At 47.9% G+C, this 16,749-nt stretch overlaps 1 protein-coding gene across 1 annotated transcript in view; it reads left to right on the forward strand.

Annotated features, from left to right (window-relative positions):
• DLG5 (discs large MAGUK scaffold protein 5) overlaps nt 1-16,749 on the forward strand; it is a 134,594-nt gene that overhangs the window by 38,781 nt on the left and 79,064 nt on the right. Inside the window, exon 2 of the mRNA XM_008059018.1 lies at nt 14,049-14,117. Within this exon, the coding sequence (XP_008057209.1) occupies nt 14,075-14,117 (43 nt within the window). The 5' untranslated portion in view covers nt 14,049-14,074. The remainder of the gene's footprint in view (nt 1-14,048; nt 14,118-16,749) is intronic.

Consider the following 16,749-nt stretch of genomic DNA (forward strand, 5'->3'; position numbering starts at 1 on the left):
AAAGACTGGCAGTGGAGTCCAGAGTGGGGAGAGACCTGGGCCTCCTGAGCTGGTTAAAAGTGTGTCATTTGTAAGCAGTTCCTTTATAGTTACAGAATACTTTCAATATGTAGTATTTCACTTGTTCCATGCACCTACCTGTGAAATACTGACTGTATAAAAGATGTTTTGGCCTCCGAGTACAAATGAGGAAACTGAGGCTCAGAAAAAGTATTTGCCTCTGGTCTGGTCACTCATAAGGTGATGGCCAAGTCAGGGAGAGCCCACGTCTGTCCCACTCCTAATCCTGTGTCCTTTCCATTGCACAAAATCGCTTTGGCCTTCCACCCCCATGGTAGGAGTCTTGGTGTGGTGGTCAAGAGGTTCTCCATGACCTGGCTGCTGCTCCTGGGGACCCAGGCTGAGTTGCCTTGGTGATCAGTCATCTTCAAGGCACGGCACAAGGCAGATGAGCAGGTTGGTGTGGATGGCACTGAAGGAAGAAAGGGGGCAGAGGCAGCACCTGGTTGCTGATGAAGACAAGATTTTTGCTTTGTAGCTGCCCTCTTTGGCCTTTGTGGGTAGACTTATTGAGCCTGGAGTGTTGTGTCCTAGCCTGCGCTGTCATTTCCTCCAGTTGACTCCTCAGCTTACGTTGAACTGAGATTAACGGACACAACACTTGGGGGATGGTGTGGCATTGAGGGAGAATGAGGGAAGGATGCTTTTTATAGTTCTTTGGAATTTAGTCTAAGCATCACAATCATAAACAGGTACCTGAAACCCTGTTAGCCCCTTCTGTTTCCTACTGCCTTCTAAAGACCCAGAGTGGAGATATTTCTCTGGTTTGTTCTGTGAATTATACTGGTCTACTCTGAGGGGATCAGAAAAATCACTGGCCAGAGGAGTGACATGGTCAGAGGGGTAGAAGCCAGGACCAGAGAATGAGGCTGACAGCTGAGGTGCCACTGAGGTAACTGGAACCCATCTTTCTCATGCTTCCCTTTCTTCTTTCCACTGTTGGGAAAGATGGCCTTGGCCACAGTACTGAATGCTGGCCCATGAGATGGGCACACCTTGTCAGAGTGACTGATCTGTCAGTTGTGACTTGTAGATGCCTCTTGTCATGTAAGCACTGTCACTGGGTAGAGGATGGCTGCTCACATTCTCTGCTGTCCAGTGGGACAAGCAACAGGTGAGTTTTGATTTTTCTGATCTCATTGGAAAAGAAATAGAGAGTTAGTGGACAAGAATCATATTTTGAGTTGGGACCCACTGCTCACCACTGCTCACTGCTTACTAGCTTTGTGACCGTGGGCAAGTTACTTAGCTTCTCTGAGCCTGCATTTCTTTATCTAGAGCAGCAATCCTCAACCTTTTTGGCATCAGGGATCAGTTTTGTGGAAGACAGTTTTTCCACAGACAGGTGGGAGGCATGTGCATTCAAACCTCACTGCTAATATTAATCTGTATTTGCAGCCACTCCCTAGTGCTAGCTTCGCCTCAGATCATCAGGCCTCAGATTTTCATAAGGAGCATGCAACCTAGATCCCTCACATGCACAGTTCACAACAGGGTTCACACTTCTATGAGAATCTAATGCCACTGCTGGTCTGTCAGGAAACAGAGCTCAGTTGGTAATGCCAGTGATGGGGAGTGGCTATAAATACAGATGAAGCTTTGCTCGCTCACCAGCTGCTTACCTCCTGCTGTGTGGCCCAGTTCCTAACTGTCCATGGAAGTCTGTGGTCTGGGGGTTGGGGAACCCTGATCTAGAAGATGAGTTGATAATAGCCTGTGTTTTGTACGGTTGTTAGGACGATTAAAGGAAATAATCCATATATAGTGCCTTTTCTGAGATAAGTACTCAAATGTTACCTGCTATTAGTAGTCAGAGTGTAGTAGTAAGTTCAAGAAAAACATGAACCGTAACATGTAAGGTACCTAGTGTACATTAAAGACTTCCTATCATACTCTCCGACTCATTTCCATTAGTCTCCTTGACACCCAGGGAGATTTAGGGGATAGGTGGAGTGCAGGTACAGTTTAATCAGAAGTCAGGAGAGTTGCATTAGGTTGGTGCAAAAGTAACTGTGGTTTCGGACCATGAATTGTGAATTATTATAACTAGGCTCAAACACATTTTTTTAATCAAAATAGGAACCATTACAATCAATACATTTCTATCAATGAGAAATAAGTGTTTATTCCTGTAGCATAAAAATTTGGGATTTGACAAACTCTTGGAAAACATTTTCTACGTTCTGCTGATTGTAGAAGTGTTTTTCCTGCAAAAAGTTGCTGAGATGCTTGAAGAAGTGGTAGTCGGTTGGCGAGAGGTCAGGTGAATATGGCGTATGAGGCAAAACTTTGTAGCCCAGTTTGTTCAACTTTTGGTTATGCAACATGCAGTCGTGCATTGTCATAGAGAAGAATTGGGCCCATTCTGTTGACCAATGCCGGTTGTAGGCATCGCAGTTTTCGGTGCAGCTCATTGATTTGCTGAGCATACTTCTCAAGTGTAATGGTTTCGCCAGAATTCAGAAAGCTGTTGTGGATCAGACTTGCAGCAGACCGCTAAACAGTGACCATGACCTTTTTTTGGCTTTGAGAAGTATTTTGGAGCTTCTCAGTCTAACCACTGAACTGGTTGTCATATAAAATCTACTTTTCATCGCATGTCACAATCTGATTGAGAAGTGGTTTGTTGTTGTTGTGTAGAAATAAGAGAAGATGAAGCTGGGCTCGGTGGCTCAACCTGTAATCCCGTGCTTTTGGGAGGCTGAGGTGAGTGGATTGCCTGAGCCCACAGGTTTGAGACCCGCCTGGGCAGCAAGACCTCATCTCTACAATAAATCAAAAAATCAGCCGGGCGTGGTAGCACATGCCTGTAATTCCGGCTACTTGGAAGGCTGAGGTGGGAGGATTGCCGGAGCCCAGCAGGTCGAGGTTGCGGGGGCTGGGAGCGGCCACTGCACTCCAGTCTGGGTGATAGTGAGACTCCAACTCAAAAAATAAAAAAGAATGAGAGAAGATGACACTTCAAAATGACGATTTTTTTGATTTTCAGTCAACTCATGAGGCACCCACTTATTGAGCTTTCTTTCACCTTTCCAATTTGTTTTAAATGCTGAACGGCAGCAGAAGGGTCAACATTGTGTTCTTCGGCAACTTCTCCTGTAGTTGTAAGAGGATCAGCTTTGGTAACTGGTCTCAATTGGTTGTTATCAACTTCTGACGGCCAGCCACTATGCCCCTCATGTTCAGGGCCTTTGTCTCCTTTGCAAAACTTCTCAAACCACCACTGTACTGTATGTTCATTGCAGTTCCTGGGACAAATGCATTGTTGATGTTGCAAGTTGTCGCCACTGCTTTACAACTCATTTTGAACCGAATAAAAAAAATTGCTCAAATTTCATTTCCATAGTCTAAAATAAATGTAAAATAAACAGCAAGTAGTAAGTCATTAGCAAAGAAACATAAAGTGAGGCATGCACCTTAAAATGATGTATAATATAATGACATTCATTAAGAATGTGTTCCAATATCAAGTGGCACATTTCAACAATGCAAAAACTGCAATTATGTTTGCACCAACCTAATATGTCTGTCTTACCTTCACCATTAGGCAATCTGGGCATATCAGGCCACCTCTCTAAGCCCCAACCACATGCAGTTGTGTTCAGTTTCTTCATTTGGATGGTTGACTCTCCTCCTACTTCACTACTCACTCCTCTGTGATCTTGGTTGATTCCTCTTCTCATCCCTAAGCCCCCAGTGCTCAGGTTCATTCCGTGGACCTCCCCACTGAGCTTCCTGTCCACACTCCCTCCCTTGGTGATCCTGTCAAGCAAGGCTTGTCACTTTAAATACTAAACATATGCTGACAATTCTCAGATGATATCTCTAGCTCCAACCTTGTTCCCAAACTTCAGACTCATTCAGCCGCTTACCTCACATCTCTCTTGGGTGTCTGAGGCCCCTCGCATAAACGGGCCAAGCATGACCCTGTGATTCCCTACTTCCCTACCCCATCTGTTCCTCCTGCACCTCAGCAGGTGCCAACTTCATCCTTCCAGTTTCCAGGCCAAGAACCTGGGAGTCATCTTTGACTTTTCTTCTTTTCTTTTTCCACGTCGAGTCTGTCAGCAGATCCTTTCAGAGCTCGCTTCAAAACATCCCTTTAATCCAACCACTTCTCACCAGTGCCGCTCCCGTCACTCTGGCTCAGGCTGCCAGCATTGCTCCCCTAGATGATTGCCTTGGCTGTCTGACTGATTTTCCTGCTTCCACGCTTCCTTCCCTGCCTCTGGACAGCAGTCAATGAAACATCGAGTGATTTTTCTTAAATCTAAGTCAGTCCACGCCTCTTCGCTCCTCAGAACCTTCCAGAAGTTTTCTGTCTCATTTGGAGTAGAGCCCAGCATCCTCTCTATGGCCTGAACCAGCCCTGCTGTTTCTCTGACCTCATCTGCATCTTCCCACAGGTCACTTTACTCAGACCACACAGACCTCCTTGCATGGGCTGGCTCCATGACTTTTGCACTTGCAGTTCGTCCACCTGGAACAGTCTTTCTCCAACATTTCACGCTTCCTTCAACTCTCTGCTCAAATGTGACCTTCGCAGAGAGACCCCTCCCTGTCCGCTCTACCACAGCACTCCACTCCATCATTACCCAGCTGTATTTTCCATCAGCAGCACTTACTGCCTGATACAGTTTATATTTGTTTATTTCTCCCCCACCCCTGTTCATGCGAGCTCTGAGAGGGCAGGGATTTGTCCATCACGTTCTTTTACTGCATCCCTAGTACCTCCTAGCCCAGCATTCACTAAGTATGTGAGGAATGAATGGTCTCTTGTGTTTCCTGGGGACAGACATGCTCACCAAGTGGTGGCGTCTCCTGCAGCGCACCATGGCTCTATCTCTCTTGAAATGGGTGACTGATGCTGCGTGTGGGTGGTGGTGAGGACTGGATGAGAAATTAGGTGCGGGCCTGGTGTGATGCCAAGCACAGTGGGCACTCCTGCTTGTTCCGTGTGAATCAGAGAACAGGAGGTTCACAAGGAAGGCTTGGGCTGGCTTAGAATCGGCCATGGTTGGGTAGAAAGGTAGAAGGGGAGAAGGAGCCCTCCTTACCCTAAAGAAGGAGAAAACAGAAGCCTAGGGCTGTATTCAGAGATTGAGAGGGGACATGCATGGTAGGGCGAGGGAGAGGTGATAGTCCCCCAGGGAGGTGGTAACAGGAGGCACATAGGGGACTCAGTAAGGAGCTTTCTACCAGTAAAACATTCCAGAAGTCGTGGAGGTCAGGTGACTGTCTGCCAGGCCCAGTTCGTGGTCATCTGCAGTTTGTGTGTGCACTGTGGAGCCTGCTTCTTGCCTGCTGAGAGGTGAGCAGTCACGCGAGCTCTAGTGCCTGTGGATGCTGGCTGTGTGCCTGCTCTATTCTGAGGGCCTCCCCACTCTTGGCTCATTGAGTCCTCATCACCTCTTGTTCTTCCTGTTTTATAAATGAGAGGAGACACAGACAGTGGCAGCTACTGCTCAAGGTCACACAGCTGGTGAGTGGCAGGCCTGAGCCAGGCGGTCCGGCCCGGAGCCTGCATTGGTGCCACCTGAGAAGGCGGAGGGTAGAGCCCTCTGCAAGGTATGTGGACCAGTGACGAGGTGTGGAAAATCGAGTCTTGATGGAGTGCTGGCCGGAGCAAGGGGGAGCCGGTGGTGCCCGGTGCCTTTCAGAGAGCTGTTTCCTGCCTGTTGTGACTTCTGGTGCTTATCAGAAGTTTATTTCAGGGCAGACGTACACTCCTCCCCCAGGGATGTCCGGCTGGAGCATAATGAAGGCTTGGCTGCCCCTTGGGTGTGCATGCTGCTCAGATTTCCCATCCGGTCTTGGCCAGGGTGGCAGGGCAGAGGCATTGTGACTGGCCCTTCTCCACTCCCTCATCTGTGTTTCTTGCTTTGTGGGTGCTGATCGGGCTTGGCCACATTCATTGGTAATGGACGTGTTCCCGCATCATTGCATTTTAGTTGAAGACTCTAGAATCTGCTTCAGGCCCCCTTCTGTGCCTTTCAGGTGCAAAATCATCTTTCAACCTGGCCAGGAGTGACAGCAGAAACAAGGCTTGCTTTTGTCAGCAACCCGGCACCAGGTGAGACCACCTCTCAGTTCTGAGATGCCAGAACTGAGAGGTGGTCTCACCTGGTGCCGGGTTGGTGGTCCCAGGTCACCCCACACAACACTCATCCTCATTTCTTTCTCACACCCACAACCTGGAACGTGGCAGCTCTAAAAGAAAGAACAAAGAAGGTGGCTTTCATCAGACACACACTTTGTGCTGGTCTCAAAGCTTCCAGGAGTGCTTGCTTCGCTGAGGAGGGAAGCAAGCTTTCTGACTGCTGGCTTTTTTTATCTCTGGAAACCCAACGAGTGTCCATCTTTCCTTTTTCATGTACCAGTAAAAACAAAATTTTTCAACCCTAAAAAACCCTGCCCCAGTTCAGTAGTAAGTGAGAGAAGCGCCTTTAATGGTACTGGGTGGTTAATTCTGGACATGCATGTTTACTTTTCCCTCCCTTTTCATAGTGTTGCCTTGGAGCATTCTGGGTGGGGGAGGGAGGGGAATCGCAGATGGCAAAATTGTTATCTGAGAGTTTTCTTGAGTGCCGATAGTTCAGTTCCTTATTTTGTAAATGATCCCTAGATTCCAGTGGTAAGGGCTAGGGAGCAGACTGAGAAAGGGGCATAGCACTCAGCAGGTGTCTTCTTTCTTCTTGCCACCCCCACACAAATCTCACTGCACAACCTTGAAGTTAACCCTGCACTTTCCTGGCAGTGACCCTTCCCCTTTCACTTTTTAAAAAAAAATTTTTATTTATTTATTTATTTTTTGAGTTGGAGTCTCACTCTGTCGCCCAGACTGGAGTGCAGTGGCCGCTCCTGGCCACCGCAGCCTCGACCTGCTGTGATCCTTCCGCCTCAGCCTTCCAAGTAGCTGGAACTACAGGCGCGCGCTACCACGCCCGGCTGATTTTGATTTTTTGTAGAGATGAGGTCTCGCCAAGTTGCCCAGGCGGGTCTCAAACCCGCGGGCTCAGGCCATCCACTCACCTCAGTCTCCCAAAGGCATGGGATTACAGGCTGAGCCACTGAGCCTGGCTCCCCTTTCACTTTTTAAAGATGGACCCAGTGGTCTCTATAACGACTCGAAATAGGAGGAGTAAACATCATTACTACAATCTTTTAGCACATTGATGATGCTTGTCTGAAATTTTGCAAAGAAATACTGTAACATTATCTCAGTTGGGGAAAAGGGATATTATAGCTGAACTTACATACTTGATACTTTGGAGTGGGCTGTGCACAGTAGAGATGAATCTGCCTAACCTAGAGATAACAGCCACCTTGTGCATGTTGAGAGAATGCGATTTTTCCATTCCAAGGAGGCACGTAGGGTACATGAAGCAGAACTTCCTTGATGATATACCAGCGTCTGTGGTTGCTCTGTCCAAGGCCATGGTCACCCCACAGTTCCCTGAAACACTGTGGCTTGTCAACCTCCAAGTTTGGGTTTCACTGTCTGCAATCTTGGGCCATGCTTTTGAAGGGAAGGAGGCTGAGCCCCTAAGGAGGGGCTGCCCTGAACGGAGTTCTGTGAGAGGGCTTGGTAGCAGCCAAAGGAGCACCCCTCTCTGTACCCCGAGGAACTCAGAGCAGGGAAAGGGGTCTCTGCAAGAGGTGACTAGCACCTGGTAGTTTCCACTCGCTCAGTTCCTCATCACTGTGGCTCACAGAATTTGAGTGGCTCTTGAGTGAGGCAGCCCACGCTCTGGGACCTGCCCCTGCACCCAGCAGGCCATGGGTGTGGAATGGGACCCTGAAGCCACAGTTCCTCCCCTTCTCTTTCTTCCCACTTACTCCCCATGGCTGGCTCAGGGTGAGGGAGGAGGGCAGGGAGGAGATGAGCCCATTCTCCAGGGGATCCAGGCTGGGAGGCCTTGGGCTGAGCCAGCTCTGCTCTGAGACTTCATCCCTTGTATTTACAGGGAGAGATGGGTTTTGCCTGTTGTCTCCTACAAGCTGATCTGACTTCTCATGTGCTTATTATCCAAGGCCACCAACCTTCAGGTTCAGTTTCAGGCCTCTGCCTCCATGAAGTCTTCCTGACTGTTCTTCCACCTTTGGGGGTGGGTAGCAGTATTGTTTGTAAGGATAGAGAGCTCTGAGGTGGACCGCCTAGGCTTATATCCTGTTTGTTTCCTTAGTAGCTCTAGCACAACCTTAAGCAGAGTAGTTACTTTTTTTCTAACCCTTAGTCTTTTCCTCTGTGAAGTGGGCCTGATGAAAACCTCTGGGCTGTTATGGAAATTAACTGAGGCAGTACATGCGAAGTGCTTACCACAGTCCCAGCACTTAATAGTGCTCAGTGCCTATTAACTGCTATTATTATTAGAGAGTGCTGTGTAATCCAGGGGTTTGCCTTCGTGGCATGTGTGGCCTTGTCACTCCACTACAGCTTTCAATGTTAAGTAACTGAGGAATCAAGAACTGCAGGGTTGGAAGAACCTTCTGCAGGTGTGGTCTGACCATGATAATGGCAGCCAACACTGAGAGTGCTGGCTGTCAGGTGCCTTTTAAAGTACTTTTCACATCCGGGTGGAGTATCTCTCACCCAAAGTGCTTGGGACCAGAAATGTTTTGGGATTTTGGATTTTTCCGGCTTTTGGGACATTTGCTTGTACATAACGAGAGATCTTGGAGATGGGACCCAAATCTTAATGTGAAGTTTATTTATGTTTTGTATATGAGGGAGGACCCAATAGAACCCGGAATTTATTTATAAAAAATCATGTATTTTTTCTCACATATTTAAACTTTAGTCTCCTTCAAAGTACTCTCCATTTGATGCAATACACCTATCGAGATGCTTTTTTCCACTGCTCAAAACAGTCTTTGAACTTGTCTATTTTGATGCCTTTTAGTGCTTCTGCGGTTTTTTGTTTCACCTCTCCCCCACATGGATAAAACCTTTCCCTTTGAGGTCTTTTTTAATCCAGGGAAACCAAAAAAAGTTGTTCAGGGTGAGATTGGATGAATAGGGAGGATGGGGCATGGGAGTCAGGCCATTTTTGGTCAAACACTGCTGAACACTCAGCCCAGTGGGGGTAGGTGCACTCATAAATCACCCATCATGAAATGGGAAAATGTATAGAAAGAATCTCCAAAAAAAAATTCACTGAAGCTGAGTGCAGTCTCTCACGACAGTGCTAGCTGGTATAGTGATGCTGATGGGTTCCGAGAACCCATAGCGGTAGAAGCCTGTACTACAAGGGACCCACCCTCCAAAAGATAATTTCGGTTTTTTTGTGTCCCCCCTCCTATACCCCATATCCATAGCCTGAAGGTAATTTTATTTTTCCTATGGGGGACCCTGAGTGAACTGTGTCTTATGTACCTACACTTTGGCTTTGACCTGTCACGTGAGGTCAGGTGTGGAACTTTCTACTTGTAGAAACATTGGCACCCAAAACGTTTTAGATTTTGGAGCATGTTGGATTTTAGGTTTTCAGACTAGGGACACTCAGTTGATCCTCAGACGGCTTTGTGAGGTTGAAGTACTTCTAACATCCCATTTTGCTGATGTGCACAGAGAAGCACAGAGGAGCTGAGTGACTTACCTCAGGGCATACGGCAGATAAAGGGCAGAGTTGAGTGTTGCCCTCAGACCACATTGTAATCCCTGCTGGCTTGTTTGGCCCTGAGGCTCCGAGAAGGGGAGAAGGCCTTCTCCAGAATCTCCCTGCAGGTGAGTAGCCTCCAGGCTTCCTAGCCCGTGGCTTGCCTTTCTTCTTTCTCCCAGACCCAGCCCAGTGCCATGTGTCAGGAACCTGACAGACCGTACAGGTCCCTGGAGTGCTTAGGCACCCTCGCTCACCCTGCACGTGGGCTATGGTTCCTCAGGTGTGAGCCAGTGGAGGAGGGTAGCAGGTATCCTGGAGGAGCATGTCCTCCTGGGGCCCAGGCCACACCTGCTGCTCTGTCTTCAGGGACCCAAGGGCCTTAGGGAACAGCAGCTTTCCTTCTCCCTCCCCCTTCCCTCATGATTGAATGGGGATACTGGCTGGTCCACAACCCCAAGCTGACCTCAGCCTTTCCTCCTGGGCCCTTCTAAAGGACAGGGAGAACTCTGCATGCTGGTTCAAGGCTAGAACAAGTTCCTTCAGTCACTGCGAATTTTACAGGGAGGAAACATGAGTCACCCAGGCCTTTACAAGCTCCAGGTGAATGGAAGGGGCGTGTTAGGGGACACACTCCCTTCTCTCCCGGGCCCCATGGGGAGAGATGGGGCCTTCCATGATTGCCTGGGTGATTTTTACTGGAAGTGCTTTTGAAGTGGTCTCCATGACCCCATGGCACTGAGTCACAGAGTAAACAGAATTAGGGGCCAGGCTCTTGGAAGGGACACAGACAATGCCCTTGGCCGGGCCAGTCCCTGAGGGTTACCAGGCTGGCTCCCTTCCAGAGGCTTCCTTCCGCCGCTCCCCAGGCTTCTGCTGGTGCTGCAGTTTGCATCCCACCTGCTGACTCTAGGTCCCATTAGATCCGTGGACCACATGCCCTGGAAGCTCGTTAGAAATGTGGAGTCTCAGGCCCCACCCTCATCTGCTGAATCAGAACCTGCACCTTAATCAGGTCCCCGGGTAATTCCTGTGCTATTAAAGAATCCCCTCAGGCCTGCACGGGATCCATCCAAACCTGGCCTCCAGCTCCCCTTTTCTGGAAATATTTCCATATCACCCAACTTCCTCTGGATCTCCTCAGGACCTTTGTACAGCTGCATTTGGTAGCTTGCATGAGTCTGTGGTCAGTGCCCTGCTGCTGCATGCATGCCTGTGCGTGCGTGCGTGCGTGCGTGAGTATGTATGTATGGGAGCAGGGTAGATTATACAGTGTGAGGTGGAGAATGTTCTTCCACATTGATTTTTCCTCCATGGTGGCCCAGCGCAGCTTTTTGAGCTGCCTAAGGTTTCAGGGTGATGGGGTGGAGGTGCCTTCAGGGGAACACAAGGGAATTGTCCCCCTCTCCTGGATTAGGCTATAGCAGAGAGTGAGGGACCACATGAGGCACTGAAGTATGTGCAGTTGAGATGGGACTCCTGTGTACCTCTGAATTTGATTGTGAAACCCCAGAGGTAGATGACTCCTGACATCCACCTCTCAGCCCCACAAAAGCCACCGGCATTGAAAGGACCTCGTGTGACTTTAGAGGAGAGTTCTCCTTTTGCCTTTTTCTGACAGTTCTGGCCACAGAGGCCTTTAGGACAACAATATCCTCAGAGACAAAGCATGACCGAGACAATGTCTTCTTTGGGTCTTTTTTTCTCCTTAATGACGTCCGAAGCTCTGGGAACATTGTAAAAATTGGGTCCTGTCCAATTTTAATCACTCCCCTCCCCACCAGCTTCTAGGAGCCTTGCCAGCTCCCTGGGGTGGGGGTGGGGGTGATGCCCAGAGATGCACATAAAGATGTCATGCCGCCCCAGGTCAGGCCTCAGAGCCCAGTCCAGACTTGGGGGACGGGGAAGAGGAACAAAGTGTGTTGGTTGGCCGGTGGCCTACCCCAACCAGGGAGGGAGATGGGCGGAGAGAGAGAAGGGCGCCTGCCAAGCTTAATTAACAGTGGAAACTCGCCACAGGGGAGGAGAGAGACGATTTGGAGAGGAGGGGCGATTTACTGGAAGATGGGGTGCACTGATGCCAACAGTGAGAAAGAAGCAAGCGTTCCCGCAGCAGTGTCCCTACAGCGTGAGCCACCAGTGCTGTAAGCCGGGCTGGGTTGAATATAAGGATTTCTGGAGGTGTGAGTGGGAGAGTTTATTTGTGCCTGCTTTCTTGAGTAGGAGTCTTTTGAAAACAATCTGCCAACATACCAGCCGGCTAGCCTTCCCTGCCCTATAAAGAAAAAAAAAATTTTAAATGGTGGTTGAATTTAGGAAAGAAACATTGTGTCGAATTATTGTTCTTTGAAGATATCAATGGATTACCCGAATTACATTTGACTTTATTACACAGATCTTGAAGCAGCACTTAACAGGTCTGAGGTAGGAAGAGAGACTATTTGAAAAATTTGTAATGCTTATTGTTTTGTTGAGGCAAAACGCAGAGTTGTTGAAATGCACAGCAAATTTTGAACTTGTAATATGGGAGGTGGTGGAATACGGCTTCCTCGTTTTTCAATGGGATCCTAGGCTTTCGGGGCTGCATGGGCTTTTCTGGCTATGTTTCCCCTCAAATGCGCAGACTTCCTCATGGCATCTCTGCCACTGAATGCTGGGCCTCCTTCACCCCCCCCTCAGTTCCAGGCTTTTCATCTCAGGCAGTGCTGACCATGGCCATCCTGACCTGTTTAGAGCTGCAGCTTTCTTCAGCATCCATCCGCCCGCTGCTCCCAGTTCTGCCGCTGGAGGCCATTGAGAACAAATTTAATCCTTTCTGACAGTCTTATTGAAAGGCAAGACACCTACCTACTCCCCAGTCGAGCTCTTCAATCCCTGCCCAACACCCTCGGGTTCTTCAGAGAGGCTCAGAAAATGCGATAATGAGGCCACCAGTCATTCTGGCCACTGTCCTAGTTCTTGTCATTACTAAAGTCCCTTTTTGCTTGTTTTCTCTTTTTTCTCTGCCCCTTCATTTCTCTTTCGATGGGCATGCCTGCTAGCTCTCCTACATGCCTTAATTTAAGACTGTCTCTCTGCCCTCCATGTGTGGTCCTTACCCTTCACTACAAAACCTCCCTTTCCTCTCTGGTCTCTCTCTCGTGTTTCCCTGGGGGCCTCCCTGCTGCCATGGGTCCCCCTCCTCCTCTCCCTCTCCCCTACTTACCCCCATCCCTCATCTCTCCTCTTTCCCTTCCGAGGATGTACAGAGGGTAGCAACTTGAGAGAACTGTGATGGAAGAGAAATCCTTAAATTTGGTGTCCACATTTCTGGTTCTGGAGCCCAAGATCTCATTAGTTCTTGACAGCTTTCTAACTCCAGAGCTCTTATTGCAAAAATCCCATCTCCGGCTCACCCATTTGCTTGCTATATTTGTTCTGCCATCCCTAGTTTTATTTGACTGGCCATCTCTGTGTGTTGTGCTTTGTTGACTCCCAGGTCAGCCTCTGAGTCAGTTTGTTCTTTTTAAATTTTGTGTCGCCTATAGTCTTGATACGCAAAGCACACCTTCTGTTTCCATTAATCAGTGGAGAATGTAATCACTGAGATGAAAGCAACCTTCTACAGACCAGGAAACAGAGTTCCAGAAAACCGAAGTGACTTGCTCAGTAGGACCCAGCTATATACACCTATGCAGAGCTAGGTTCAGAAATTGGGCTTCCTCATGCCAGGTGGGTAGCATCTGGTTTTGAAAATTTGGGGATTCAAACCAAACCATGGTCATTGTGTGTGTTCACAACCAGGAATTAAAGAGTGGACCAAAAAAAAAAAAAAGCACATGCTTTGGTAATAGTATAACTGCTCATAAGTTTATGTGTTACTTTTAGTAAGCGGGAAGCTACTGACTAAATTATTAAAGACTGAGCTTGAATAGCTAGAATGCAAGAGCAGAGAGCAGAGCAGTCAGGAAAAGAACATATAGTTCAGATGATGTCTAATTTATGCTGTCACCCTCTGCAAGAAAGCCAGCATCATATTGATGAAAATCAGTAGGAAACCCCTATACCCCATTTCAACCTTTGGCATGTTGCTCTGTTGCTAAGCCTTTCCCAGATGTCCCAACAAGAAGCCAGTTGACTGACTCCAAGTTTCCCTCTGCCTGCTAATCGGTCTCCCAAGCAGGAGAGTGTTGGTAAAGTGGGATGGAAGGCCGGGCCAAAGTACCCAATTCCAGGTCCTGCTAAGTGTACTTCCTTTGCTTGGCCCTTGGATTCAGGATTCTGGTCCCTGGTGCAGTGTTGGCTCTCATGACCTTGTGTCAACTGACCACCAGACGGTCTGACAGTGGCTTAGGGTATAGATGAGTGACCCCTTGGGATTAGTAACACAGTCTCTTCTTCTGTCCCCAGGCTCCACCTACAGCGTCCTGTCCACCATGCCTTCAGACTCAGAAAGCAGCAGCTCCCTCAGCAGTGTGGGTGAGTACCACCTTCCTAGAGGACACCTGGTGGGTGTGAACCAGGGCAACCTGGGGTTCATGGGAGGGGAAGGTGGCCCTCCCTTGTCAGATTACTCATGGGATTGTCTTCTGGTCTGACTCTGGTGTTAGAAAGGAGGTGAGTGTGGGGGAGGCACATGTTTTCCATTTCTGCACGTTGTCAGGGCGTAGGGCTTTGTCAGTGAGCCTGTTGTCCCTTCCCCCCAAGCCCTGCTTCAAAGGCCTTGTTGTAGTCCTCGGTGGGCCCTACCCCTGCGACTGCCCGCTTTGGGGGTTACCAGTCCATACTGAATTGGATGCATTTCTCTGAACATGGATTCCAGAAGCCCATGAAGTGAGGCCATCCTGCTCTCAGTTCACTGGAGACCCGCAGGAAATTGTAATAGCCTCCCAACCTTTCCACACATCTGTGAGTCATTCCCTGTGTTACCTCCCCTCTGTTTAACACTTCTGGTGTTGTTTCTGATGTCTTGATCTGACCATGATGAATGAATACTCCATCAGCATTGAGTCCTGGAGTTTTTGAGCAGGGAGGGGTCACAGAGGTCATCTCTTCTGGTTATTTTGCTTTACTCCCATAGAGAGATGGGGAAAGACATTTTGGGAGGGAAGTTTTGTGCCTGAGATTCTAGAACTAGCCAAAGACAGACCTTTCATATGTCAGTTGACTTCCTGAACACCTCCAGTGTGCCAGAGATGGGCTTGAGATGTAGTGGTGAATCAGGAAGATGTGGGCCTCATACTTGTAGAACTTAGTGTCTATGGGGGATTACAGTTATATAAATAATTATAATAAGGGAGGTCAGTGTGAAGAGACAGAAAGACAGGTACCAGTGGGGGATTCCGTCTTGGTTTTCTAGTGCTGCTGTAATGAAGGGCCATGGACTAGGTGGCTTACACACAAGAGATTTATTGTGTCACAGTTCTGGAGGACAGAAGTCCAAGATCAAAGTGTCGTCAAAGCCATGCCTGCTGAAGGCGCTGGGAAGGATCTGTTCCAGGCCTCTCTCCTAGTGTCTGATGGCTACTGGCAAACCTTTTTGCTCCTTGGCTTGTAGATGCATCACGCTGATCTCTACCTTCCTATTCACATGCTGTTCTTTCTTTGCGTGTGTCTGTCTCCATATTTCCCCCTTTAGTAAGGACACTAGTCATTTGGTTTTAGGGCCCACCTTTCTGTAGTATGAACTCATCTTAACTTGCTCATCCATAAAGGTCTTATTTTCAAATAGGATCACACTCACATTTACTGAATTGGGATTTTAGCATCTTTTGTGGGGGCTGTAATTCAATCTATAGCAATACAATTCAACTCAGAACCCTTACCCTGTCTAGGATTCAGGGAGGACTCTCCTAGGACTGTAGTTCAGAGCTCCTGACAGTCTTGTATTACTTTGTTCTGTCTGCTTTTGGTGCTGTGAGACACATCAATGGAATGACTGGATTTGTTTTTTTATGTAAGTTTTAATCAAGTTAGTTAATGGTAAGCAATAAAAAGAGCAGTTACATGAAAAGCCCCACATTTTGCACATTTAAAGTGTTTTTAATGGTCATTACTTGACTATGTCTGTGGTACTTTGTTACAGCAGGCGCTAGAAAACTAAGATGGAACTCCCCACTGGTATCTGTCTTCCTCTCTCTTCACACTGACCTCCCTTATTATAATCACTCATTTAACCATTCCCTCCCACCACCACCCCTACCACCACCATCGACCTAAGCACTATGTATGGAAGGTATGGGGCCCACATGTGTTTTAGGTGGGACCCACTTTTGACTCTTCTTTCTAGTGGTGGAACAAGATAGATACTGTTCTGGGATGCCACTCATGTTGCATTTGTGGTTTGGCCAAGTGGATTTTCGAGCAGTAGGTGGCTTTGTTGGCAGAGGCATCATCAGTCATACAGTGACCCCAATGATGCCATTCAGGAGGCAACATGCTTCCATCCACTTCCCAGAATGTGTTTTGGCATTCTTCTCAGTAGTATCTATAACCCATCCGTGACAGCCTAACAATTGCTTGTTGTCTTTATGGTGTCTGTTTCCGTATTTGTCTTCCCCCACTGATATACCAAACCTCACATCATTTGCCCTGATAAAAATTTGTCAATAACTATGGGGGCCGCCATGACGGCTGACTACCATAGCCTACACTTCAAGACCTTGGATTGTTGGAATTTTGAGCATGGGGCTGGCCCTCCAGAAAGCACATGGAGCCGGGCAGTCGGGATCACCCTTCTCATGATCTGACATATACAAGCAAACTCATTCACATCGACATTTCAAGGGGTTTTCTAGGAGCATGTGCATTCTGAAAAAGGATTCCAGAGAGAGGTATTGATTAACTCACAGTGGTTATTGCTAATGGTGAGATTTCCAGAGTGAGTAAGAAGATTTTTTTTATTTTTTATTTATTTTTATTTTTAATTAATTTATTTTAAAGATGTGGGGTACAATTCAGGATTAGGTAGATGAGTGGTCATTTTACAGGTAAACTTTGGATCTCCCTTTTGTCCCCACTTTGCCTGTTCGGTTTTTTTTTTGAGTTGGAGTTTCACTCTGTTGTCCAGGCTAGTTTCACTCTGTTGTCCACACTCATGGCCATCGCAGCC

This window comes from Carlito syrichta, unplaced genomic scaffold, assembly GCF_000164805.1.
Source record: "Carlito syrichta isolate Samal-C Ts95f unplaced genomic scaffold, Tarsius_syrichta-2.0.1 Scaffold303673, whole genome shotgun sequence".
NCBI classification, from domain to species: Eukaryota; Metazoa; Chordata; class Mammalia; order Primates; family Tarsiidae; genus Carlito; species Carlito syrichta.